At 42.3% G+C, this 27,882-nt stretch overlaps 1 protein-coding gene across 1 annotated transcript in view; it reads right to left on the reverse strand.

The window, feature by feature from the left end:
• The window catches only part of ATP10B (ATPase phospholipid transporting 10B (putative)), a 274,541-nt gene that overhangs the window by 27,155 nt on the left and 219,504 nt on the right, over positions 1–27,882 (reverse strand). Inside the window, exons 10-19 of the mRNA XM_054489519.2 lie at positions 25,948–26,139; positions 23,898–24,501; positions 21,412–21,518; positions 19,378–19,504; positions 16,280–16,464; positions 10,328–10,649; positions 7,503–7,579; positions 6,104–6,229; positions 2,315–2,515; positions 731–811 (exon numbers count right to left, since the gene is read on the reverse strand). Coding sequence (XP_054345494.1) covers positions 731–811; positions 2,315–2,515; positions 6,104–6,229; positions 7,503–7,579; positions 10,328–10,649; positions 16,280–16,464; positions 19,378–19,504; positions 21,412–21,518; positions 23,898–24,501; positions 25,948–26,139 — 2,022 coding nt within the window. The remainder of the gene's footprint in view (positions 1–730; positions 812–2,314; positions 2,516–6,103; positions 6,230–7,502; positions 7,580–10,327; positions 10,650–16,279; positions 16,465–19,377; positions 19,505–21,411; positions 21,519–23,897; positions 24,502–25,947; positions 26,140–27,882) is intronic.

Here is a 27,882-nt window from a genome sequence, read left to right on the forward strand (position 1 = left end):
AATTCAAGCAAAGCACAAGATCCCTGCCTCCCCTAACCCCATCATCTTGCTAATTATGAAAGAATATGAGCCCAGAGGTTGGATAAGCAACAGTGTTTACCTGGTGGCAATTGCTTCCCATCCTGTTCCCTGTGTCCAGGAAGAAGACATATATTGTTTGCTACCTAAATTCTCACTATTTAAACTGAGGAATCAAACTGAGATTGGGCTGGTATCCCTTGCTATCTGCATTCTTGCTACTTTTTTCAGATAGTGTAGTATCTCATTATCGGAACTTGGTGCCTCTGAAGGCTAGCTTCCTTGACCTTCAAAGCACAAGTGTATATAAAAATCAAGGGTAGTAAATTCAAATACCTTCAGTGTTCAAGTAGGAAACAGTTAATGAGTAAAGATAGCCGGGTGTAAGACAAAGGGGAGTGGTAGAGACTAAGGCAAACTGGAGAACATGCTCACAAGGTGAGCCCAGCTGCAAAGTCTAGATTTTTGCTATGAGGGAAAAAATGACCCAGTATAAATATAGCTTTCAGTTTTTAAAGAGCCAGCAGAAATCAAAATGTTTGGGTAGTGTTCTGGCTTTTCAAACACCTTGGGTTGGATGTAACCTGCAGGCTACCTGTTTGAGCCTCTGCTCTAAAGTGTCCAGAAGGATACTACTAGTCTGGAAATTTATATAAAAAGGACCAATTCTTCTCTGCAATTTATGTGGTTAGAATGGGACTATATGACTTACCAGGTAAGGGATAAAGAAACAGATGAGGCTCTGGTAGAATGCATCCACCATGGAAATCCAGAAAGTCGACAGGTTATAGCACTGCCAGGAGAGAACACACCAATAATTATCACCCTTACAGCAAGCCTCTATTCTTTGCAAGCAACTTTCTTGCATCTGGCTGTGGACAGACAACCAGACGCATACGATGCCTCTTGTATTTGTGGTAGTAGAATGGAGTAATTAGGAGCATAGACTTGGGGGTGACAGACTTCAGTTCAACTAACTGTGTAACCTTGTGAAAATTACTAAAGTGTGCAGAGAACTAGTTTCTTCTTCCATGAAATGTGGGCAAAAATAACACAGCCTATCTCCTTGGGGTTCAAGAGGACTAAATGCAATTGTGCCTTGGTACCTAGTAAGTACCCAGGCCTTAGTGCCTAGCCAAGTACTCAGTTACTCATTGACTAATGAGTCATTCACTCATTAGTTCTTTTGCTAGTGTTGCTACAAACTTGGCAAGTATAAAGATTCTAAAGTTTCTAAGTGGCATCTGAGAGATCTCAATCATAGCCTGAATCACAGGTTCCCAAGTTTCTGAAATTCAATGGCTCCAGAAACAAGGCTTCTCAGGCATCAATCATTGTGCCTTCCCCGGGAAAAGTGAAACCTTTACAGTTTTTGGGTCTTGCTTTACTAACTTCTTTTAGATACTCAAGGAATTTGCTATGCAGTCAGCACGTTGATGGGAAGGGTAAACTTAGAAGAGCCCAAGATGAACACGCGCTCCCACCATGCCCCCTTCAGCTGGATGGCTTGGGCTTCTGTGTTGCTCTCTCCTCTTGTCTTTGGGTTATAGCTGGGCTTGCTGTTAGTCTATAAATAATTGCCAGATCTCAAACACCACACCTGGCTTTGCCCTTCTTTCCTCCAGGTGCAAGATACTCTCTGGCATTGCAAAGTCCCTCTTCCCAGAGCTCCCTCTTCGAGGCATCCAGGGGCCCTTGATCCAGCTTCTTGGTGCTGCTGGGAGTGCATGCTGTCTGACTTCTCCAAATCATTCAGGGCTGCAGTGTGGCCTCTCTGGGCCTCCAAGGATACCACCTGATGGCATCTCAGGCCTGCCTTAGTCTATTTGATACCAGCAAATTCTAAAGCACATGTAATTTTGAGTTCTAAGTTTTGCCTTCCCTAATATGAAATAGAACCATTGTATACCTTACCCAGTGAAAAGCAAAGTAGCTATAAATCGCAAGGGTTCTCAAACTGGGCTTTGGGGGTTCTATAGATGCAACTCAGAGCCTGGAGGGGCCCACTGAAAGGTATAGGATCCTTCTGCATGCCTCTTCCCCTTCGACTAGGGCAGTCCCACATTAATGTGTGATATAATTAAAAATACCCACTAGTCTGGCCCAACACCCTCAATAGCAAATGGGAAACAGGTCAGGAAAGGAGAGAGGAGTTACTCAAAGTAAATGATGGAACAGTGGTCAGAATGCAGGCTCCTGACCCCAGCATACAGCTCTTTCTCTGATGCCTCCAGAGGGGAGGTGGAGGTCAGTAAGAAGCTGAAGTCACTTCCCTTTGGCTGCCCAGTCGCCTTACCTCAGAGTTCTGGCCACTCTTGTATAGCTCAGGCAATGCCAAGAGTGTTTCTGCAGAGATGTCTTTGTCAAGGACTCCAAAGACGAGAGGAGGCAAGGAGGTAAAGAAGAGATTGAAGAATATCATCTGCCAGTAATCAATCATGGTGGAGCTGGAGAAACCACAGAAGAACTGATACCAGAAGAGCAGGTTGACGTAGCACTGCAGGCAAAGAGCATGGCCTTGTGAGCGGGGCTCCATGTGCAGCCGGTCACCAGCTCCTACTTGGGACCTCTGGGAGCTGCTGGAGTGGCAGTTTCCTCATTTATAACACACAGGGTTATGTAAGGATGAGAGATAATTCTAATCCTCGGAGCAGTAGCTACCGCTGTTACTACTGCTACTATTGCTACTAACATTCTTCAGGACCTGAAGGGAATTCCACCAACTTGTTTAAAGGGGAGTGGACAGTAAGTCTTCACTTAACGTGGCCAATAGGTTCTTAGAAACTGCAACTTAAAGCAAAATGATGTATGGCAAGCCCCGGAATAACATTGCTTCATTCAACATCACAGTGTCTAGGAACCTATTGATGACATTAAGTGAGGACTTACTGTACTATGGTGGTTAAAAGTACAGATTTTGGAGGCAGAGAGGCCTGGTTTTGAATCCCCAGTTCTGTCACTTACTAGCTGTGTGACCTTGGACAAACTACTTAACCTTTCCGAACATCATTTTATCATCTGTCAGCTGGGAATAGTAGTACTTAGACCAATGGCATGCGAAATATGAATGGCAGTGGAGTGGTAATAGAAAGGGATGTCACTGACAAAGGGGTAATAGAAAGATTGAACCATGAACAGGACACCTGGTAGGACGGTGACCTCGTGAGAAGGTTGACTTCACTATACTTTCCTAATGGTCATGCAGCTCAGAAGGGTGAATGAGAAAATCTGCCTGTTCATTTTTTTCTAAAGCTCTTTCTCACTCAAGATCTCCTCTCTTGTGGGTGGGCTGGGTCACTGTTATTGTCTACCATATTGCGATATGGTTTGGTGATTTGACCAAGGTCATACATATAAGCAGCTGGTCCTGGAGTTAGAACTAGAACTTCTCAGTTATGTGGGGCTGAGGCACAGAGATGTGAAGGGTCTGGCAAGAAATCATTCAGCAGGTTTGTGTTCAAGCTGTAACTCCTATTTCTGAACTGCTGGGTCAATGTTATTTTGGAGGGGCTCTCTATTTTAACAAACATATTGCCACTAGTAGTAACATCAGTTATAAAATTTGACCTTCTATATGTGCCAGGAGTGAGATATACATCAGTATATTAGCATATAGTACATCATTGGATGTGCAATACGCACTATAGATTGTCTTAACAACCTTGCAAGGTTAATATTGCTAATAGTAGTACTATGTTATTGTACTGATATATCACATGTTAATATTAACAATAATATTAACATTATTAGGCTCACTCTACAGATGAAGAATCCAAGGTTCTGACATACTGTTGCCCCCTGCCCAAATTCAGAGCTAGAGGGTAGTACAATCAGCATCTGAATTTTCAAAGTTCTTTCTCTTTTTAACTACCTTTAAACTTTCTCAGTCCTATCTTTGACTTATACGATTAGACTTTTCTAGACATATACAGCCTGCAAAGCTGAAAATATTTATTATCTAGCTCTTTGAAGGAAAAGCTTCCTGAGACCTGACATAGACAGCCTCACGCGGGCCATGATTGGCTTGATTCCTGCTCTATACCCATTGCTCGGCCCTGTTCCCGACACACAGCAGACATTCAATTGTTATTTGAATCAATGTAGTTAATCTTAGCTCTCTGCTAACACCCATCCTGGAGTTTTAACGTTACAGAGTGCTGCTTTCCTCCTGAGGCCCTGATAAGATCTTGCTTGTTTTTCACTTCTGCCTAACTGGAATCTTTGTACCTTGCAGGGAGTGCACTGAACCCCATGGCAGCATTACTGAGATTGGATGCCTGCTCTTTCTCTCAAGAAGCTACAGTGCAGTAATTAATTCATTGTTCAAATTTCAGAGCAGGCCAGGTTTTAATCCCCTCTGAAATTGGTTTCAGATGTGGAAGTCATAGTTCTCCACCTTCTAATTGCAACAGGGAGATAATACGGCATCAGTATCGCAATTTTGAGCATGGCATTGGGCTGGAAATAAATATCATTTAAGCTTTGAAAGCGTGGCTGCTTGGAAACATTTTCTTTCCTATTTCACAAATTTAATGCAGAGAAGAGGCTGTGCTTATTCAAAAGAATTATTGCTTGAGCTGCCAAAAAAATTAAACAGGAGCATTCTGAATTCTAAGTAAACAGTCTTTCACTCTCAAAGTTTCAAGTCAGATGGAGTGACTTGTTTGCGTAGACTTGCTGAGATAATATTATCATCAAGTTGATTGAATTTACATTACTTTTTGTCATGCTGTTTATCTACATATACATTGAACTTTGCACAGAAAGTCAGAGTCTGAAAGAAAGACTGGAGCAAGAGGGAAAAAAATGCAATTTTGTAGCTACTACGTGGCTAATGTTTCTCTTCCATCACCTTGGTCTTAATCCTCCCCTTTTACTTATGCAAAGAGGAGTCAAATTGTTTGGAAGATCTTGGGGTTTATTAAAAGCCTTTGAACTAGATAATGAAAATCTCTGTCTTTTGTTCCCTCCATTGGTATAGCACTGTTCTGACTTCTTCCTATACCCATTGTTAATAAAGGGCTTTTCAAACAAGAGTCTTCTGACTGTTTTAATACCTCAGTTGGTATGTGTTTGCTTTGGGCCCTCATCAACAAGACAGAAACCAACATAGTTTTTAGGAGACACAACTTATTGTTTGTATTTTTATAGGGCTATATGCTTTTCAGAGCTCTGACACTAAGGCTTCTTGACACAGAATTATAGTTTCCCCATATTATTGATGAAAAGATTAATTAATCTCTGTGAGCTTCAGTTTCTTCAAGGTCATACAGCATGTTGGAGTCAGGTAAGACTACCCAGACAATCTCTGCACCTCAAACATCTTTGCCAAGTAGATATTTTATTTAGTATCCTGCCCTCCAGGAAATCCCTGAAAGCAAGCCCAGGGGCACTGAAGTGATATGCAAGTCCCAAGTTGAAGCCATGGGCTCCAGCCTTATATTCTGTGAGGTACTTTTCACCTTCACTCTCCCAAGGCATGGGGTATAGCTCTTGCACTGAGCTGGCTCTATATAGAGAGGGAATCTAAGATACAGGTCAGACTAGCTCTTCAAATCCTTCTTTGTTACAATATGAAAATCTCATTTATGAGACTTAACTCCAAGACTAATGACAGCAACAATAACAGAAAATGGCTAACTTTATAAATGATTATGATATGCTAATTACTTTATATACAAGTTCTCATTTAGTCCTCATAGCAAATATATGAGAAAGGTACTATTACCACCCATTTTACAGATGGTGAAACTGAGATTTGGGGACATTATCACATATGGGAATCTGGATTTGAACCCAATGTGTCTGACTCCAGAGTCCACACTTGTAGCTATTCATGCTGCCCTCTGTGTGCCAGGTGCTTTTCATACAGCATTGCCAATTCTCACAATAACTTCACAAAAATAGAAAGTGAAGAGTCTAGTTCAAGGTCACAGAGCTATTAAGGAACAGTTTCAAGATCCAACACTATGCCAGCCTGACTCCTTCCTTTATGCTGAGGTGTTTTGCCCACTGCTAGGGAGAGATCTGGCCCCATGGCAAGGACTGCCAAGCCCTGGGTGGGAGGACGCCATAGGCTACTTACCACGTTCTTGTAGAGGTAGTACACCACCATCCTGGCCAGGCGCGAGTAACACCAGTGGCCATGCACGAGCAGCAACTTCTTGAGATGCTTAAAGCGGGTGATGGCAAAGTCGCTGGACATGACAGCCTGAGAGGGGAGAGCAGACACATCAGCTTCCATCCATGGCTGCCAGTGCCCCAGAGGGACTCTCTCAAGGGCATTGCTTTGGTCTAGGCCTGCAGCCAGCAGAGTCCTAAAGACCCCTTGTTGTGGTCACTCTTGGGTAGCTTTTTGGATTCTGACACCTCACCCTCCCTTCTGGGAAATCCAAACCTCTCTAGAATCCAAGGAGGGCAGATCAGAAGGGATCAGTGGTCTAGGCTGGCTCTTCATCCGTTTATCCAGCAAGCATTGACTGTGGCCCAGTAAGTGTCAGGCACCGTGCTAGGGATGTGATGGTTAACCAGAGAGAAGGGGCTTCCATTCAAGCAATTTTCAATCCTCTGAACACCTTTCACCACCCCCTGAGGCAGGCCATTGGCTCCATTCACAGATGGAGCTAAGTGACAGCTCTTCCTTTACCTGGAGCTGAAATACGTCTTCTGCCCCTGGGATTACTCAGAACAAGACACAGTTTATAGTACTCTTTTAAAAACATGAACACTGAACATGCCTGTTTATACATCCTGGCATAAATTTTGGTCTAATTCCCTGTGCCTCAGTTTCCCCATCTAAAAAATGGAATAGCAATCCCTTACAGGGTGTGATTATTATTAAAATCAGTGAGATCCTAAATGTGAAGTGTCTAACACGAGCTTGTCCAACCTGCAGGTCGCATGTGGCCCAGCATGGCTTTGAATGTGGCCCAAAATTATGAGACTTTTTTTGCAATTTTTTTTAAGCTCATCAGCTATAGTTAGTGTGTTTTATGTGTAGCCCAATACAATTCTTCTTCCAATGTGGCCCAGGGAAGCCAAAAGATTGGATACCACTGGTCTAACAGATTGCTGGCATATAGGAGATACGCAAAGGGTAACATTTCAGAACTATTCTGCAGCTTCCCAGTCAATACTCTCTATCCTCATCAACAAATTTAAGCAGTGCCAAATGTTTACACTGGTGGCGGAAATAAAATTGTTAATGGCTCAAAACCCACAAAATGTGTGTTTAAATGGGAAAATTTAGCAGTCAAGTTAGTTTGCTTCTTCCAAGCTAAATTTTGACACTACGAAAGTGTACATTTGCAAAATGATTTCAAATGTCCTTATGTCTGTCATTGCTTATGGAGGGCATTACAACTTTGGATGTGGGTGGAAGTTCTCAGGGAGAAGTTTCTCCAACACTCTGGAGATTTCCTTATATCTCAACTAAGGACCAAAGAAAGGAAGGAAGAAACAAGAACAGTTGCAGAGAACAATACCTGCATGCCTTCCTGTCCAGATATTCCAATTCCAATATCAGCAGCTTGAATCATGCTTACATCATTTGCTCCATCACCTGAAAGAAGAGAGGTCATGAGGTGTCTTTATTTTTGGTCCAACTGCTCAGTGACAATGAGGTAGCTCTGAAGTGTCCCCAGTTATGTACAATTGAATCCTTTTAACATTACTCTAGTGCTATAGAAAGTCATTGCTATAGTACTTAGCTTGAGAGATGTCTTTTCTTCTTTGGACAATAAGTCCTACCATTTTCTTTACCATTCAACAAATATAGGACTTACTAAGTGTCTTTTTTTCTAGGCACAGTGTTAGATATTGGGGATATGATGGTAATCAAGAGACTTGGGCAGTTTTCAAAAAAATGCCTTCACAAATGTAACAATGAACTTTATTGATGAACAATGGAGAATTTGAGCAACTTAGAGACTTGGCAAGGGTAATTCCACTAGAGAAAGGACCCAGGAGAAATGGAACTCAGATCTTTCAGATTCCAGGGCCAACACACTTCCCTCAGTCAAACTTGAAATACTGACCATATCAAGACAACTGGACAGTTTGGAGAGTAAAATAATCAGAAATTGTCAATGGTTTCCAAGGAGAGGGATGGTATTGTTTTGTTTCTCAGTGTAGAAAAATGAGATTGATTCATGTTTTTGAAATATATTTAGTCACACTGAGTTTCCATTCAATGAACTGAGTTGTTTCAGGAATCTGGAGGTAAGGCATAGACACACACACACACACACACACACACACACACACACACACACATGGTCTCCTTCTATACCAAGACTGTTCAAGATCTTTCCATGATGAGGGAAATGTTCTATATCTGCACTGTCCAATATAGAAACCAGTAGCCACATGTGTCTATGGAAATTTTGCTGGTGAAATTCGATTTAAATTTAAGTAGCCACAGATAGCTCTATACAGTGAGGCCTTCCCCAGAAGCTGAACTCTCCCCAGTGCTTTTTCTGTAAAGGGTCAGGTGGTAAATATTTTAGGCTTTGTGAGCCAAGAAGCAAAATTGAACAGTTATTCTTGCTGAAAGACTATTAATCCTTTACAAATTTTACATTGAAAAATAGAAAAATAATTCTTAGTATCCATACAGAAACATGCCATGGGTTGGATTCAGCCTGCAAGCCATAGTTTGCCAACCCTTGTTGTTGTAGACTATGCTGCCTTCATTCTTTTCCTGGCCCTACCTGTTTTCTGGCAGTTTCTCAGAATAAGCCACAATTCAATTTATATTATTATGATATAGAATATAAAATGGGAGGGAGAGAATGATTCTTCTAGTTATCTGATGACACATTTATTGGTCTTAAAAGTTTTGCCATAAGTAGCCTTTATTCTAAAATATTTTTTTCTTGACTGCATAGCAATGCAGAATTTTAATCTTCCCCATGGCAAAACAAATCCAACCTTTAACCTCTTCTGTTAGTGAACCAGGAGAAGTAGAGGTGTGAAACCATGCTATTTCTCGCCACACTGGCTTTGTTTCTGTTGCTATGGGAGTGAAGCCAATATCTGACCTCAGAGAAAATCATTCTTGGGCTATTGCCTTGTGTGTGTGTGAATTTCTGAAGAGGACAATTCCAGGCATAAAAGTAGGATGTCGTTGCTAAATTTGTTCTCTGCTTTCTTTCTGCCCCACTCTTGTTATTCTCTACTGTTCTTACCTGAAAACCAGGAACAAAACCATCATGTTTAATAGGGTTTCTATTTGAAATGTTAGGAAAGAAAATCTTTTCCCATGCCTGTGTAGGAGGAGGAGAGGCTGGCACCATCTGTAAGAATATCCCTAAGAGAAGGCAATATTTACTACATGCTTGGTATGTGCTGGGCAGGGGATCCAAAAGTGAATAAGGCTGACATCTTTCTACTCGAGGAACTCATGGTCTACTGAGGAGGCCATCACAGAAGGTATGACAGTGCTTTGAGCTATGAGTACTGGGTGCTGTGGGAGCCCCCAGGGGAAAGCAAAGTTAGCTGGGATTGGAAGAAGTGTTTTACAGAGGAAATAACTTGTGCAAAGGCCCAGAAGTGAGAGAGGACAAGGCCCATGGAGAATGGTAAACAGTTTCATTTGTTGGAACGTGGAAAGGAAAATGTTGGAGAAAGAAAGGTGGCCACAATAAGAGACGTGGCTGAGGGTAACAGAAGATCATGAAGATTCTTTTAAACTAGATTTGGTTGTTCCTGAAAGGTGTTAAGTGAGTGCAGTTTTCATTTCTCTGTCCCAACATGATTAAAGTTTAGCCCCCTCTGAAAAATTCTTTATCAACCAATGCTAGCATCTATTGGTGATATGCTTTGTGCTGGCCTCGTATTTAGAAATAAACACACAAATTAAACATGAGACAGTACCAATCTTTAAAATCTCCCCACCAGCCATCAACACTCAGAATATCAAATCCCTAAACACCTGAAGTTGTGGCATGCATAAAGTATTAAAGGGAAAATGATCTGTATCCCAGAATTAAGATGGTCTGAGTATACATCATTAATGGCAACATTTCTTGAGCTACCTGGATGCACTGAATTCAAGGCCCCTGTTGGTTTTGACCTCCATCTAAATCCTGATTTATCTTTAGCTGACTTGCTAGTCCCAAGAACTTTGATGCACTGTCCCACTTCATCCCCTAATTGCTGCATCTTGATTGTCATTTTGAACTCTCTCCAAGACAATGACTCACAGCCTAAGCATTCCGACTTTGAGACCTGACCTCCCACCTCTGGTCCAGCTTTTCATCAGATCATCCCTGCCAAGATGCCACCCGCATCTCAGTATGATGGGTACCTATGGAAAGGGTCATGACGCGCAACTTGTCTCGCACCAGCTTGACTATCATACTCTTCTGGAGTGGCGTGGAGCGGCAGCACAGGACGGACCGACAATACTGGGTCAATTCCAGAAACTTCTTCTCTAGCTTTCCCTGGAAGATGGCATTCAATGTCTTCCCGTCGATGACCAATCCAGCTTCTGGAACCACAGCTTCTGAGGTGATGGATGGTGTCTTGGAAGGTAAGCGGAACCCAAAGAGCTTGCGGTCTGGCTTCTGTAGTTCATGAAATTGCTTTAGCTCTTCCAATGCACAATTGAGGATGGATTCACAGGTCTCCTATAAAGAAGCATAATAATACAGTATTTGTAAGCAACCTTGGAAATGCATGTTAACAATTTCACTTTATTCTTTAGTAAGATAGTCATAAAATTCTACTACCATAGAGATTATTTACAAGCTATTCTCCCATTTTTACATTTGTCTGCAATATTTGACATAACATCAAAGGAATATTAATTTGGAACCAAATTAACAGCCAAAATAGAAGACACTGCTTGTGAATGGGAGTGAAAATAGCTCAGCAAGATGGAGATAGATACAAGAATGGCATAAGATCATAAATAATACTAATATAATGGTAAATAACGACAATATGTCATGCTGGTATGGTGTTTTCTATTTCTCACAGGTCATTTAAGTTCCCCTTTGTTCCTCAGAACATTCCTGTGTGGTAGATAGGGTGTGTATTCCCGATCTTAGAGATGAGGAGATTGAAATGAGATCTTTAATAACTCAACCAAGATCATCCAAACTTAGTAGTGGAGTCAGGATCATTACTACTTGAACTGTGGCTTCCTAATTGAAAAAAATACATTGTACCTGTGTTTATCAATTGTTGTATTCCATGAAGGGTGCTAAGAACTGTGGCATGAAGCATTGATCACATTGGTTTGAACAGACTATGGTTATGAAAGTCTTATTGATGGAAATAAACTTATTAATTTTTTTTCTGGTGTTTGCCTTGAAATATAGTGAGAAAGTATTTCCTTTTTCAATTTTTTCTTCCATTACTTTTGATTATATCAAAGATAGTCATATTTTGATTCAAATTTATTCTTGATATCAACTTCTCTGAACATCACTTTTTAATAAAGTCATGGCAGAAAACAGCATTATCAATTTATTTATTTTTATTATACTTTAAGTTCTAGGGTACATGTGCACAATGTGCAGGTTTGTTACATATGTATACATGTGCCATGTTGGTTTGCTGCACCCATTAACTCGTCATTTACATTAGGTATATCTCCTAATGCTATACCTCCTCCATCGACAGGCCCCGGTGTCTGATGTTCCCCACCCTGTGTCCAAGTGTTTTCATTGTTCAATTCCCACCTATGAGTGAGAACATGTGGTGTTTGGTTTTCTGTCCTTGTGATAGTTTGCTGAGAATGATGGTTTCTGGCTTCATCCATGTCGCTACAAAGGACATGAACTCATCCTTTTTTATGGCTGCATAGTATTCCATGGTGTATATGTGCCACATTTTCTTAATCCAGTCTATCATTGATGGACATTTGAGTTGGTTCCAAGTCTCTGCTATTGTGAATAGTGCCGCAGTAAACATACGTATGCACGTGTCTTTATAGTCACATGATTTATAATCCTTTGGGTATATACCCAGTAATGGGATGGCTGGGTCAAATGCTATTTCTAGTTCTAGATCCTTGAGGAATCGCCATACTGTCTTCCATAATGGTTGAAGTAGTTTACACTCCCACCGATAGTGTAAAAGCATTCCAAATTCTCCACATCCTCTCTAGCACCTGTTGTTTCCTGACTTTGTAATGATCTCCATTCTAGCTGGTGTGAGATGGTGTCTCATTGTGGTTTTGATTTGCATTTCTCTGATGGCCAGTGATGATGAGCATTTTTTTCCTGTGTCTGTTGGCTGCATAAATGTCTTCTTGTGAGACGTGTCTGTTCATATCCTTTGCCCACTTTTTGATGGGGTTGTTTGATTTTTTTCTTGTAAATTTCTTTAAGTTCTTTGTAGATTCTGGATATTAGCCCTTTGTCAGATGGGTAGATTGCAAAAATTTTCTCCCATTCTGTAGGTTGCCTGTTCACTCTGATGGTAGTTTCTTTTGCTGTCCAGGAGCTCTTTAATTTAATTAGATCCTATTTGTTAATTTTGGCTTTTGTTGCCATTGCCTTTGGTGTTTTAGTCATGAAGTCTTTGCCCATGCCTTTGTCCTGAATGGCATTGCCTAGGTTTTCTTCTAGGGTTTTTATGGTTTTAGGTCTAACATTTAAGTCTTTAATCCATCTTGAATTAATTTTATCAATTTTAGTAGCATTGTTTTCTTCACATAGGTCTTCATTTTACAGTGTTTCTTCATCCATGGCAAGGGATGATGATTTTACATTTATTGAAGTGCTAAAAGTTTCTTCTAAAAATAATATTCAAAGTGAGTCAAATTATTAAGTAAAAAAACAGTACAAGTCATATACAGATTTTGAAAAAAATAGTGAAAGCAGTTCTGAAGGGCCAGGGTTGGGGAACATTGATCTAGAGATTTCTGTCTGGGGGAAAATGTCTGCCATAACTTTTTTTTAAAATTTTATTTGAGGCAGAGTCTCACTCTGTCACCCAGGCTGGAGTGCAGTGGCATAATCTCGGCTCACTGCAGTCTCTGTCTCCTGGGTTCAAGTGATTTTCGTGCCTCAGCCTCCCAAGTAACTGAGGTTACCAGCGTGCACCACCACACCTGGCTAATTTTTATATTTTTAGTAAAGACAGGGTTTCACCATTTTGGCCAGGCTGGTCTTGAACTCCTGACCTCAAGTGATCCACCTGCCTTGGCCTTCAAATTGCTGGGATTACATGTGTGAGTCACTGCACCCTGCCCTGGCATAACTTATTTTGGAAAGAATAAAGACATAGTTTATTATTCCTGTGTCTACCTTTTAAGATGCTAAATTGAGTGTTGTAGACACTAGAATATGCATAGAGCCCAGACAGGCCACAGGAAGCAGTTCTAGGAGTGTATGCTTATACCAGAGGCACTTATCTGGAAAGAGATCAAAGTTTCCTTTGGAAGCTGGGACTGGCACCAATTATATAAATTCCTCCAATATATGACTAAAGCAAGTCATTGGAGACATAAGCTTTAAAATTAAATCATCTCTGAATTTACTTATTTCCAGCTTTTAAAGTATACAATAATTACCATTCACTGAACATTTAGTATACCTCCTATACTGTGGTAGGAAGCCTCTAATATGGTGGTTCCCAGTGATCTCCACTTCCTGGTATTCATGCCCTTGTGTAATCTCCTTTTATTGACTGTGGTCGAGAGCTAGAGACTCCTTTCTAATGAAGAGAATTCTGCAAAAAGTGATGGGATGTCACCTCCCATATTAGGTTATAAAAAGACAGTGTCTTCCAATTTGGTGCTCTTTCTTACTTTCTCTTGGATGATTAGCCCTAAGGAAAACCAGCTGCCATGCTGTATAGCAGTCCTGTGGAGAGGCCCACAGAGTGAGAAACTGAGGCCTGCTAACAGTCATGTAGGTGAACTTGGAAGCAGAACTCCTTCCCATGCCCAAACCACCCTCCTGTCGAGCCTTCAGATGAGTCCACAGCCCTGACCGCAACCTCAAGAGAGACCTTGAGCTAGGGGTGCCCAGCTAAGATGCTCCTGAACTCGTAATCCACAGAAACCATATGATAATAAATGTCTGTAGTTTCAGCACCTAAGTTTTGGAGTAATTTGTTATGTAGCAATAGATAATTAACATAGGTAATGTACTAAGTAAGTAGTTTTCTTCTATGATCTTATTTAATCCTACCAGTAATCTGTGAAGTGAATATTTTTTTATCTGTTTTACAGATGAAGAGAAGTTCAAGAAGAATGGTGTTTGAGCCATATTAAAACTTCAATATAGGTTAATTATTAACAATATTGCAATAGCAATAATAGTGGTTTTAGTATTAGTTCCTATCTAATATGTTAGTTCCTTTTAAAATTCCTTGACTGATGAACACTTCAGTGATTAGTTAGTAATTCTCTCATCTTTGGGATGAGAATTCTGGGTCTAGGTAGATCTCATAACTTGATTATTGCTTTAATACACCTAGCAAAGAGATAATAATCCTAAATCAATTTATAGTGAATTAGGCAAATTAAAAACCTTGGAGGAAATATCCACAGAATATGTAACTACATTAAACTAGGGTTTAAATAAGTCTAAGACTTAGAATGTATTTCCCCAGTTTCTGGTTTAACATATTATTTTTCATCCCAGGTAAAGAGATGAAAAGACTAATCTTACAGGTTTAGTGAGCCCAAGGGTGTAGGCATGGCTGAGGATTCAGGCACTATCCTGGAGGATACTGGGCAGAAAGAATCGTCATTGACTGAATTAAAGGTGGAGTATGGCTGACTGTTCCTTATGAGCTTTGGCTGTTTAACCAATGAGCAGGAGTGCGTGGCATTTAGCAGAACACATGGAAGCCCACTCAATCTCCCTCTGGCTGGCTGGCTGGCTGCCTCACTGGTTTGCAGATGTTCTCCTTCTAGAATTACCTGGAGTGAAAGAATCATTGCAAACCGAATTTCCATTACAAGCAGGACAGGCAGGCACGGGGATCAAGCATTCAAGCAAGCTGAAAATTACTTTCCTTCCTAAGCATAATATTAAAGCCCAAGTTTTCCCTGAGCTTATTTTCATTTTGAAAATTCATTAAGGTTTAATCTAATAATCTGTGCACCTGACAGGAAAGTAAATGATTTTTCCAATTCATCTAAAGGTCCTCTGGCATTTTTCATAATCTACACTAGTTTTATTTTTAAAAAAGAGGTGTATATTGTTGCTTCATGGAATAAAAATGAAGTATAAACCTCCCCAACATTCTACTGTAGTCTACATCAGCCTCAGGCAAAACTTAGAGTCTGATGCCCTGTCTCCCTCCTTTTCTTTTTCCGTCTTCTTCCCTTTTCTCCATGGTATGCCCTAGGTGTAGGTGCCCTACGGGCCCTACGCACACACCCCTGCAGTAGAGTGCTCTTCTGGTTAATACCCTCCATGGAATCCAATCCCTGCTTCCTTCTGACAGGAGCACACATCTCAGTGCCCACTTCCCATCTTCATCAGCCAAGAAGATGCGGTGGAACTTTACCTTCTGCAATTTGAATTGTGAAAACAGATACTTCCCCCTAAAATCAAAATGGTGTTATAGCTTTGAATATGCCTCTTCAGCTTTCCCAATCTTCTCTCCAAACCTCACTCCCTGCCACCCATAATCTATTCCAGTTGAAAAGTGCCATTTTTAGAACTTTGCTTCATTCTTTCTCTTTCTTATCCCATAAAAACATATTGGCTTCATGCATTATTCCTTTCAGGTTTTTACTCTGTGGCAGACCAGCTTGACATATAAATTGATGCTGAAAATTTAAGCTCTGAATAATTTCAATTTAATTGGGACTTTTTCAATGGATAAGTTAGTCTTAAATAGTAAGAAACTGACAGTTGAGGTTCCATAAGCAAACAGTGTGGTAGAATGTAAATAGCACTAGCTCAGTTCTAGACTTAGTTCTACCTATCAGAAACAAGCAGGGTAAACCTGAGCAAGTGACTTAGCCCCAGTAGTCTTCAGTTTCCTTATCTGTGGGGAAATGGGGAGACTGGACCAATAGTAGAATTTGGGAGAGGTAAAACTTTCTAACAAGCAGTGCCAGAAGTAATATAAAAGAGACCAGCTAGCCATGTGTGGGGATGAGATAAAGGATATTGGGCTGGATGACTTCCAGGGTCCTCCAGACTCCAAGATTCAGTGATCTATTGGGGGTTGGGTGCTTCCCTGGTGTACCCAAATCCCACCTAGAATCCCGTGTCCTCTTGGTTGAGGGGTTGCTCTATACTTTGATATCTGCAGATATCAATACAGAGAATCACCTCACCTGATTCTCTGTATTGATGGTATAAACAGTGTCGGTCTGATTTAACAGTCTGCAGGAATGGGCAATGTTGACCGCTGTCTCCTGCTTATCTCCAGTCAAGACCCAGAGCTGGATCCCAGCCTCCCGCAGAGTGGCAATCGTATCTGGAACTCCTTCCTGCAGCCGGTCTTCGATCCCAGTGGCTCCTGGAGTGATGAAAAACAACAGAGTTCACATTATCGTAAAAGAGTAGTTGCTTAATTTCCTCAAAGCCATGTGAAGCCAGGCAATGTTTATTGGATAGCATCACTGTGCTAGGCTATGCACCCAGGATATAACAGTGAACTAGATGGAGCTGGTCTCTACCTCTGAGTTCAATGGTCATTGAATAAGAATTTATAACTGAGCTATATAATGAGAGAAAGTCAGGATACCATGTGAATATACACCAGGAGACCTGAACTTCACCTGGAAAATCAGAGTGGGCTTATGCTGAGGAAGTGCTACTTAAACTGAGACCTGGGAGATAATGCAAAGAGGTGGCAGAGGAGGAAAATTCCAGGTAGAGGCATCAGTGTGTGTGAAGTCCCAGAGGTTACAGTAGAGGAAGATGCAGAAATGGAGGCAGAGCAAGGTGAGAGATGAGGCCAGAAAAGGAGCTTAGGGGTGCTGGATTGTGCAGAGCCTTGTCAGGGCCTCAAAGGATTTGCAGTTTATTTGGTAGTAGCGAAAGCTATTCAAGGGTGTTATGCTGGGAGTGATAGAATCAGTTTTGACTTTTAAGAATATCATTCTAGAGAATAGGTTGGAAATTGGAAAAGCAGGATGAGATTCAGAGCTAAAAGCTACTTAGGAGGCCAGGCAGGACTGCAGAGGAGAGGCAACAGTAGCCTGGACTGGCCTAGCAGCAATAGGAATAGAAGTGGAAAGACTGAAATCTTTGCCCTGCAACTGATCAAAGCAGAATTAATAGGGACTCACATTTTTGATAATATTCTTGGAGGGAATTAAACGGGCAGATTCCATAAGTTTTGAAGGATCTCAAGCTTTGCACCAGCCCTGATGAATAGATATCCAAATATTGAATAGTTGCTAAGTGATTAAGCAAAAATAAATCTGCTTTTCAATTGAGATTCATTTCAGATCACAGACTAATGGCTACGCATTTCACTCTGGGCAGGAGCACGGCATTTTGTTTCTTTTAATAATCCAGAGTGACAATAGGTTGGCAAAGCGGTTACGTCGGATGCATATTGAAAAGATTATTTCATATTTTGAGACAGCATGAAGGCATTACAGCTTTTTAGTGGTGTGCCAATTTCTCGGTGGAAAGTGGAATTCTCTTCTCAGCCCGGTCCTCTCCAAGCCATCTTGAAGGGAGACAAAGAACCCCACTATCCTCAAATGTGCCTGTTTTGCATCTGAGGGCTATATGCACAGGTAAACAACCCCATAAAAAGTGATGGCTTGAGCCTCGTCTTCCCCTACAAGCGTTAGTCTGGAAGGTGAGAAGAAGCTCACTTATTATAGTGAGGCGGAGTGAAGGAGAGAGGAGAAAAAACACATTTATTTGTGTGAAAGAGAAAATGAAACAGGAAGGTTGTGAAAGCCTTTCCCAGCTAGGGGAAGCCAACAGGTTCTGACAAGTGTGTTCTCTTCACCCGGAAGAACCGGAGGAACACCTCTCACGGACTGAGCCTAGAGTGCTGTCATGAAACAAAAGAAACCTCTGGGAAGGGAGAAAGGGATCAGGTGCCTGAATGGGATGACTTTCTGGTGGCATCATCTGGCAGATAGAGTTGTCTGGCTCAGCCATCCTCTGGTTCTTGTTCAAGTGAATTCTTGTGTTCAGCTTTAAAGGGGACCTTATGAGGCAGCAAGCAGAGACCTCTGCAGCCGAGACATAGGAAACCAAAGGCTGAAGGATGTGGGGAGCTAATGCATGCCCCAACCCCATTCCCCCTCCTCGGCTTGTCAGCCATCCTACTTGCCAGCATCACCACTTTACAGCGACCTTGGGTCTTTCCCCTTGGAACTCCTATTTGGCTGGGAAGCTGGAGGCATGTGACCCATCCAGAGGAGAAGCCAAGTCTCAGAGGAGTGTGTCTCTGTCTAGAACTTGGTCCTCATTCCCAGGTCAACATTGTCCACCAAGAATAAAGAAGGCTTTTTGCCACGTGGCCAGTGCACGCTGTTTGGGCATTGCTAACCCAGATTTTCCTCCCGAGGTGTGAGGACATTAATCCTGTTGAATAAAGCTCCCCCTTGCTTCTTGGCAATGCTTTTCCTCCAACAGAAGCACAGCCTGTCTCTTAATCAGTCTCTGTGCTTCTCTTCTCTCTCTCAGCACAGCAGTCTAACTTCCATGCTGCAGCAATCAGCAGTTTTTGTGAAGCACAGATCTGTCCCTGCTTTCATCCTCTGCCCTCTCCAAACTTTTAGCAGCTGATTGACATGACCCTTCATAATCTGGGTCCTGCTGACCTTTCCTGCCTTCCATCATTTTCCCCCACTCTGTTTCCCACCAGCCCAGAACCTCCAGGCCTTCAATTGGGTCCTCCCCCTCTGCCTAACCTGCTTCTCTTCTTGCTTTCAGTTCACTTCCTTCCTAGACCCTCCCTCACCCCTGTGCTAGGCTGGCATCTCCTACTTTTTGTGCTTCCATCCCACCAGGCCCATCTGCTAGCCCAGCTCTCACCACAGTCTGTTGAGATTGCTTGCTCGATCATCTAGTATCCTCACTAGTCTCCAAGCTCTGGGAGGGCAGACTTTTTGGCTCCTGTCCCTTGTTGCAGTCCCAAAGCCTAGCATGTCACTTGGCACATAGTAGGTGCTTAGCAAACATTTGAATGAAGGGAAGAGTGTGCTGTTGGAAAAGCAGCCAAACTCAGAGGCTTCTTCCAGCAGGGAATGCAGGAATGTCCCCAGAGCATCCTCAGGAAGCTGTGTGTGGTGTCTGGGTTGGGTATTGGCATGGCCCATTTGTGCCAAATACCTGGAAGGGAACCCCAGGGAAGGCTGCTAATGGAGACATAGTAGTGTCAGAATCGGGGCCAAGAGCTCCCTTCTCAACTGTCTGCATTCCTTTTTTCCTATAATGATGACTTATTTTTAGCTACCAAGTAAGGTGAGTTGATTCTCCAGATGCTGTGCAGTTTCCATGAGAAGCTCATCTCGATTGTCGAGGGATGCCTCAGCCTCACGCCGGAAACTGGCCCATCTCCGGAAGTCCTCTTCGCTTACAACCTATGGGATGGGAAAAGGCTCCTTAACAATCTTAGGTGGACCAACAAGATAATTTCCTCTCTCTTCCCACCTGCTGGGCCTCCTACTGGCCTGTTTGAACTTCCCTACATAATTAGATGGGGCTTTCTTCTCAATGATTTTTTAAAAAAATTGATGAAGATTTATCCTTGTGTTCCATTATCACTAAAAATCTGTTGTGCTCAGATCACTGGAGATGATCTGGACAGACAAGGTCCCTGCATGCCTGGGCTTATATGCAGGTGGAAGGTGAGTGGTATTATCCAAATTTAAAATTTAAAGTAATTATTTCAGGGAATGCTAGGCAGAAAATGAGTGATATGAGAAAGTGTGACGGGATAGAAGAATAACTGAATAGGGGGCTGCCTTCTTTTGGAAGTTTAGGTTTCCTCGACACAATGACCTGCAAGCTGAGATCCAATGACAGAGGGTCAATCATGGGCAAGAGCAAGAGTTAAGGCTGTGGAACGGCAATGAACTTGGCCTTCCTTCTGTTCCTTGAATGAAAGATGGAGAAAGTTCAGAAATGAGGCTGGAAAGAAAGCAGCAGCCTGTAGAGCACTCCACTAGGCATGGTGTCATACACATGGAGTGGCCAGCAGCTGGAATAATCAAGCTAGCAGCCACATCTTCTTCCCTCAGAGTCCCATTTTAGACCCTCCTGTTAACATTACATGCATATGGTGTCTTATAGCAATGAAATATTATTTTATTCAAGCATCAAATATTCCTTGAGTCCTTCTGCATGGCACTACAGAGAAAACCAAAGGTACACAAGTAGGCCTTTTGCTTTTGAGGAATGCACAGTCCATTAGGGGAGGCAAAATATGCACAAATAACTTCAATAGAAAATGGTGGTAAGGGTGTAATTCTGATTCGGAGTAGCGGTAAGCATTTGTTGCTGTCCCAGGTGCTGCACATATGGTTATTTTAGTTAATCTCCATGACAACTGCATGAGGGAGGGCTGATTAGCACCATTTTACAGATAAAACTCAGAAGTGAAGAAATTGCTCAAGGTCACACATCTAAAAGTAGTGAGAGTGGGACTAATACCCAGGTGGTTCTGGCTTTAAAGTGGGCACTCCTGATCTCTAATGCTGACCTAAGAACCATAAAAGACATGAAAAGCCCTGGGGATTTATGCAAGAGAACCCATGTCTAGCCATCTAGAAATGTATGCCCATCATAGCACCCCATTAGCTTTGCTTTTAGGTGACTCTTTCGGTGTCCACACTCTGCAATTCACAGCCCTCACTGCCTGCCTGCCTTGCAGAAGCTGCAAAGTCAAAGATCTTGCAAAGCATGAGTTAGGTAATCTACAAAACTATGGCTGGGCTGAGTGCAATGTGATAGGGAGTGGTAGGGAGTGGTAGGGAGTGGTAAGGACTGTGGCCAACCACAGAACACAGCTGAACATATCCCTCATCACAGGAATCAATTTCTTCCTGGTTGTAGCTGATTGCTGCCATCCCAGAATGAAAACATAGTTGGCCAGATCCTCTACATTTTTAAAAGAAACCAGAAATCTAGATTTTTATGTGACCATATAAAAGCTCCCCAAATTTAAAGGAAAATAATGCATATCTAAAAATATAATTGGAAAGCAAAATTATAACTGAAAAAATGTCATGAGTTGTGTGTTACCCATTACACATATAATGAAAAGCAGGGCATGGCAGAGCCACACTGATATGGGACCTAGCTCTTCAGATTTTGGCTTCAACAAAACTGTCAGTGTCTTGGGTTTTTGTGGCAAGTCAGAAGAGCTAATCCTGACAATGTTAAAACAACCACCTCTAAGGGTCTTTTATAAAGAAAAAGAAGCAGGGTCAAGGCCATTCAGCTATTTAATGATATTCAAAGCATGCTTGGAGGAATTTGTTCTTACCTTCTTGGCAATGCATAGTGTGCGCAGGCCATCTCTTGCATACAAGTCTAGATGCTTTTGGGTCCGGGCTCGGATTTTTCTCAGCTTTTCCATATTAATGTCAGGCACTGTCAAATAGCCATTGTCCCCCATGAGGCCACATGCAAATGCTCAGGAATCCCCATCCCCAATACCCTGCAATCTCCTGTAGCAGACTACAAATACTTTAGAGAAGGAATCCCTTACAGCCCACCTTGGAAACCTGAAGGAGCTCTCCTGACTGTCAGGTTGCCCTGGAAGATAATGCAGGGAGTCCTTAAGTTGTCTGCTCTCTACATCTTTTCATCAAAAGCCTGGCTGAGTAAAGTGCTATGTAAGGAAGGTAGGTGGTCTAAGGTACTGTTCCCAGACAGCTGTTTGCATGAGAACCGCCTGGGAATTTAATAATTGAGATTCTCAGGTCCAGTTAAAGCCCAACTGAATCAGGGGACTAGAAGTTTGAATCTTTATTGTTACCTAAGGTGTTTTTAGTTTATCCCTGGATGGCCAACTGACTTTGGAAACTGTTCTCTAAGTCTATTTATCATCTTCTCTGTCTTCTACTTGAGGTCTTATATCAAGTTAGGTCCCAAGACATCTACAAGCCTGGATCTCATTAGCTAAGTTCCTCACCTCAATTGTTTTGCTGAGCTAGACCTTCTCTCAATGCAAGAAATAACATTTAGAGAAAATATTCTTTTATGCATTTCCTATGAATGTAGTATGAAAAATATGTGTGTTGCTCAAAGTCCCCTTTGTAAAGTTGTACATAAGTTTCTGTCAGAGGTAATTTGTCTTTTTCTCTTGAAATTCCAGTTCCTTTATCTAATTCTATAATAAGAATTTTCCAGCCAAGGCTGGCTGGTGTGGGGTGGGATTGATGCCATCACCGCTTCCTTTAACTAAACTGCCACAGACATCATTTATCAGTCGCTTGTAAAACTGAGCTAGGCTTCAGAATCATTTTTTACCAGGGCTGGATGGAGATTTTTAAAGGTCCTAAGATTGAACAGAATTTGTGTACCTCACCCATCCTTGTATATAATGCAAAATTAAAAATATAATTCTTAACAGAAAAGTATAACGAAGTCCAACAAAACTCTGATTTTTACATGATACTACTCCAAGGCTGTTTTTATATAATATAAAACTTGTTTCAAAGATTATTTTCTCGTTTTTCAGGTGTTGCTGGTGTCTTAAGCATAGTCTTCATTTGTGCATCACCTGATTCGGCACTATTTACAATATTTTATTTTTAAAGACACCAGCTCCTGAGATTAAACCTGTTTGTCTTTTACTTGTAAGCCTTGGAGTTTACCTTCTTGCTTAGGCTGCCAGGAACCTCAGCATCAAATTGAACATTTAAACACCATAAATATTATTAAACCTGAGGTTATTTCCTCCCTCCTTTCAAAGTTTTGCTTCTCAATTCTTAAAGTAACATTGTGTGTGTGTCTTCTATTGAAGGCATCTCTAATCCATTTTGCAATCAGGTGAGGAGCAAATAAAGAGACATCTCCAGGGCAGCTTGGATGACTGGCTGCTGAGGGATAGAGTGCCGTGGCTCCCTTGACTCAGAAGTACTGAATTCACTTGTCTGCCAGAGTCTGGGAATAAAGAGAACTAATTAGCTCCCTTCCCATTCTACACACTAATCAATCCCCATAAACCTCTTGGCCCTGATCCATGGCTGATAATGCAGGAGGCACAGGGCTGCCTGGGCAATTCTGAAGCTTGGCTGGAATCTACTATCCTGGGAGAATCATAGCCCCATAACTGTCTTCTCCTTGTTAGCAATCAGGAAGCGGCTGCACACTAATTCATGCTGTTCCCAAATTGGACACTGATATGTAGGGACTTTGGAACATTTTTCTGGCTCAGTGCAAGTTTATGAAAATCCATCTGGGGGAGGCTGGGGAAAAGGATAATAAAGAGGAACACCTGAGGCTTCCCAGAGTACACCAAGCCCAGTGCAGAATTCTGGCAGCATGAAACAAGCTCTGACCTGGAATTCAGGATATCTGGGTCTGGGATTTAACACTAGTTAACCATGTTGCCTCTTGTAAGTCACTTTTCTTTCTGAGTTGAGTGTGCTTTTCTCCAAAATGAAGAGTTAGGACCACAATGTGTTCCATGGTAAGATAATGGATGCTCTAGTGCAAAAGACTGTGTGGATAATCCATGTTTAAATGAGTTTGGAAAACTGGGATGAAGTTAAAGATGTTTATCTGCTACAAGACTGTACAGTCTTTAAATATGCTAATGGACACTGTGATTCCCTAGGTCCAGGAGATGTAAAATGCAGCATGTTTTAAGGATATTTGAGGAAAGCATCTTGTAGGTCTGTATTCCAGTTGGGGCCTGCTGTACCAGGTGACACTACAACTTGAGCTTCTTATTACCATTTCACACTGCTGCTTAAACTATAGAACTCTCTGTGCCTGGAACCCTGGTAAGGCAGGACTCACCGCAGGCTGGGTCTTCCAGCAGGTCCATGATGACCGAGTCAGCGCCCTTGGTGTAGACGACAATCTCGCCAGTCAGTGGGTGCCTCACAACCACAGACATTCTCTTCCTGACAGAGTCAAAGCCCAGGGTGCAGAGGAGGCTGAAGGTGAGGCAGGTGCCCTGGGGCAGGCGCACAGTCACCTGCTCAGGTGTCCGGGACACTAGTGTGAAGCTGTAGGCATGGGCAGCGTGCACCAGGGCGGCCTCATCAGGGCTCTCAGCCTCGTAACAGAACTCGGGCCTGGCCAGGTCTGGAGCTGGGGCCGCCAATGCCTCCTCCAAGGAAGTGCCTGACCCAGACTCCAGGATGTCGCCCTGGTCCCACATGCTGCTCCTGTAGCCACCGTCGTCGGTGGAGTCACCTCCACTGCACACAGATGCATCATCTCTCTCATCCGAGTCCGTGGTGGCCATGTCGGCCCCTAAGCTCTCCCCCAGGTCTGTGTCAGAGGGTGCAGTGGATGAGAATGACTGGCTGAGGCTCGGTAGCTTCAACTTCTGGAAGAGCTGCTGAATCTTCTCCAGGGATGTCCCCAGAGCCTTGCTTGAGGATTTGATGGTGACCTTGTGGCCAAAGGAGGAAAGTAGAACATTACTCTCAATGTTGGAAATAATACCAAGTTGTCTTATGCAGAATATGAAGGTACTTTTGCAATAAGTGAAGCCAGATGTTTTCCTCCAGCCCTGAGATTCTAAGCATTGACAATGGTCATTTTCCACTGTCTTTTGATTACCCCACTCTGAGCGTGGACAAAGGAAGGAAAAGGAGACGAGAATCAGAAACTCATAGTAAGGGTTCACATTTCCTGAACTCTCACCATAAATGCTTCTGCTTTATCTTTGAGTGCGGTATCTCATTTCATCCTCCCAATAATTCTGTGGGATGCTATCATCAACCCAACTTATGGCTGAGGACATTGAGGTACAAAAAGTCTACATAAATTGGCCATGATCACCCAGTGTGTAGGGAGTAGACTTGGAACTCAAACCTAGGTCTGCTCGACTCCAGAGGCTGGGCTCTTGAGCTACCTGCCAGCTGAAGCTCCCACATTAACTTGAAAATTGGGAGTTGCATACTGTCTTTCCCCAAATGGTACTTGTTCCCCTCTTAAAAATGAGTTAATTTTTAACTTAAAAAATGAGTTAATTTTTAATTTTAAGATAAAGTTTTCTGCCTCCAAAAACTTCCTGAAGACTTCTGATAACTTGTTGACTTTTCAGTGCTGAAGTGATTTTCAGGGTGGTTTGGAATCTGGGCATAATGAAGGGAGGTTGTGGTTTAGTGCTTGGGTGAAACTTCTTGTCTTGGTTTCATAGTTGCAAGTTGTACCACCTAATTATTCTCTCAGTGACTCACAGGGGTGCTTGGCTAAGAGTCTGTGGAAAATTGAAGGCAAATCCACCTTCAGTAGATTTCAGAGTATAACTTTACATACATGACCATTCAGCTGCATTTTTTTCCATGGGAAGAACATTACACACAGTATTATTTTTAACCCATATATGAAAACAGAGAGCAATATAGCACAATATTACTAGAAACCATTATGGAATCACATAGATGGTTCTGCCATGTATGAGCCATATGTCCTTCATTACCTTGAGTTTTCTGAGCCACTATTTCTTTGCTTGTTAAATCCAAGGTCCTGCCTCATAGAGTTGCTGGGTTGAGAGGATTAAATAATACAGGTAAAGTGCTGGGTATGGAGCCTGGCATAAAGCCAAGTGCTCAGTAATCACTAACTCTTAATGTCTACCTGCAGACACATAGACAAAGTTTGAAAGCTACACAGAAAGCTTATATATATCTTTTTCCATTTTATTTAAAAATGAGGAAACAGACTGAGGGAGGGTAAGAGACCTATTCTAGGTTTCACTGTGATGAAATGACACTGTTGCTAGGACCCAAATTTCATGTCTCCCTGATCAGAACTTCTCCCCTCGCCCCTACCCTGCCTTCTACTTCTCTACCTCCTTTACCCTCCTCCCCCAGCCATCGCTGGTCCTTACCCTCTGCCTGGGCTCAGTGGTTGTGGACACCATGACAGAGTTGCAGATGGTTAAGGCAAGGAAGAAATCAGCAATGGAGGAGGTGGTGGAGAGGGAAGCCTTGGCAGGTCTGCTGTCTGACAAGGTCTCCAACCACAGGGCAGCATCTCGAACCTTGGTCAGTAGGTTTTTATCTGGAGTTACATCTTTTTCCTGGAAGAGAAAGGCCAGAATGAGAGTCTTTTTTGGGAAGGAAGCCCACTCCAGAAGAATCTTCACGTGCCTGGGGAAAGGATGATGCAGCTTCATTGCAGTCTTGCATCCAGCATGTTTTCCTCTCCCACAGGTCTGGCCATTGCCAATTCTTATTTGAGTCCTTCCTGCCTCTCAGTGCCACACGTCCATCCATTACCAGATGCTGACAGTTCTTCACTCTCAGTGTCTTCCCACCATTTGTGTTGCTTCCAACCATGCTGAGACCCTCTACCCCTCAATCCTGAATTTCTACACCAGCCTGTAAACTAATACTGTTGCTTCTCTTTTTTTTTTTTTTCTAATCCTTCCTATGTAGAACCTGCACAGTCTTCTTAAAACTCCATTTCCTCCTGGCATTCTTGACTTCAAAAAGCCTTCAAGAGATATCCATTGTTAGCGTGATCAATTATTTGGCATTTAGATTCTTTCACAGTTTGCATTTTCACTCTTTATTCCCATACTTCTCAACATGGACCCTCAGCTCAGCCTGGTGGTCTGTTTGCTGCCTCTTGGATGTATACTCCTGTATTCCTCTGATCACACTTTGCTTGAAAAATCCTCTTCTACCAACCAAAATCCTACCTAGACTTCAATAACCATGGGAAGTCCTCCTTGTCCATGAGATCCTCTATAGCTCACAATGAATTCTCTTTCTCCTGAACCACAATAGCAGATTCTTAACTCAGAATGTCCACAGGAGTCAGGCATGTAAAGTGAATGAGGAAGGTGGGCCAATGTAGAGTGGAGGACATTATGGGGTGGTGGGAGCTATGAGACCTAGCAAGTCCTACTGCTATCTAATGGGTAGCTACTGCTCTGCTGAGTGTAATGCTCCAATACTGGTCTAGTTTGCCAAGTCTCTTGATTTTTCAAGATAAAGCAAAGATGATGCATGACCTATTTTTTTTTTCTTCCTATTCTTTTTTTAGAAGAAAAAAGAGGAAGGGCTGGATCTGACCCATGGATTTTCAAATTTTCACATCTTTGTAGAAGTTACTACTTGAACCATCCCTTTGGAATTCACTACATATTGACCTATATTTTATTTGTTAGTTTATTTTCAATTGCTCTGGCTCCTCTATTTTGCCTCAGGGATCTGATGCCAGAAAAGCTTCTCTCAGGCAGTGAGATCTTAACCAGAGCAGAGGTGGTGGTGGCAATGGCAGTAGTGGTGTCTGGCTTTGTCTATCTCCCCACTGGCATCTTGCTTTGGCTTGTATTTTAAATTCACTTTACTTATGTCCGTGTTTAATCTCTCTAGAGATAAGGTAAGAGCCTCAGAGATAGAGAGGTTGAGTTTTCCATGAGGCTATATTTCCTAGAGCTCTAACTACAGCTTTTTTGAAGCAGAAGCTCAACAAATGCCAGCTCTCAATGGTTAGATATGACAAAAGCCATTTTGCACAACGCTTTCACATAAGACCATTCCTATCAGTGTTCAGAGTTCACAGCTAAATCACAGTTTAGAAGAGAGTCAATGGCTAAAAATGATAGACTGAGGGAATCTTGATTAATTTGTGCAGGGTGAAGACTGAGGGCCAATGAACTTTACCCAAGTTGAGAGTTAAAAAAAAAAAAAAAAAAAGTCCATGGGAAAAGAGGCCTCAGACTTTTCTGACTACCAAACGCAATGACTCCCAGAGGTCTGATTCTGTTCTCCCTAGGGCTGCTGGCACAGGAGAGAGCCAGAGGGGAGGAAAC

The sequence above is a fragment of the Pongo pygmaeus genome, chromosome 4 (genome assembly GCF_028885625.2).
Source record: "Pongo pygmaeus isolate AG05252 chromosome 4, NHGRI_mPonPyg2-v2.0_pri, whole genome shotgun sequence".
Lineage (NCBI taxonomy): Eukaryota > Metazoa > Chordata > Mammalia > Primates > Hominidae > Pongo > Pongo pygmaeus.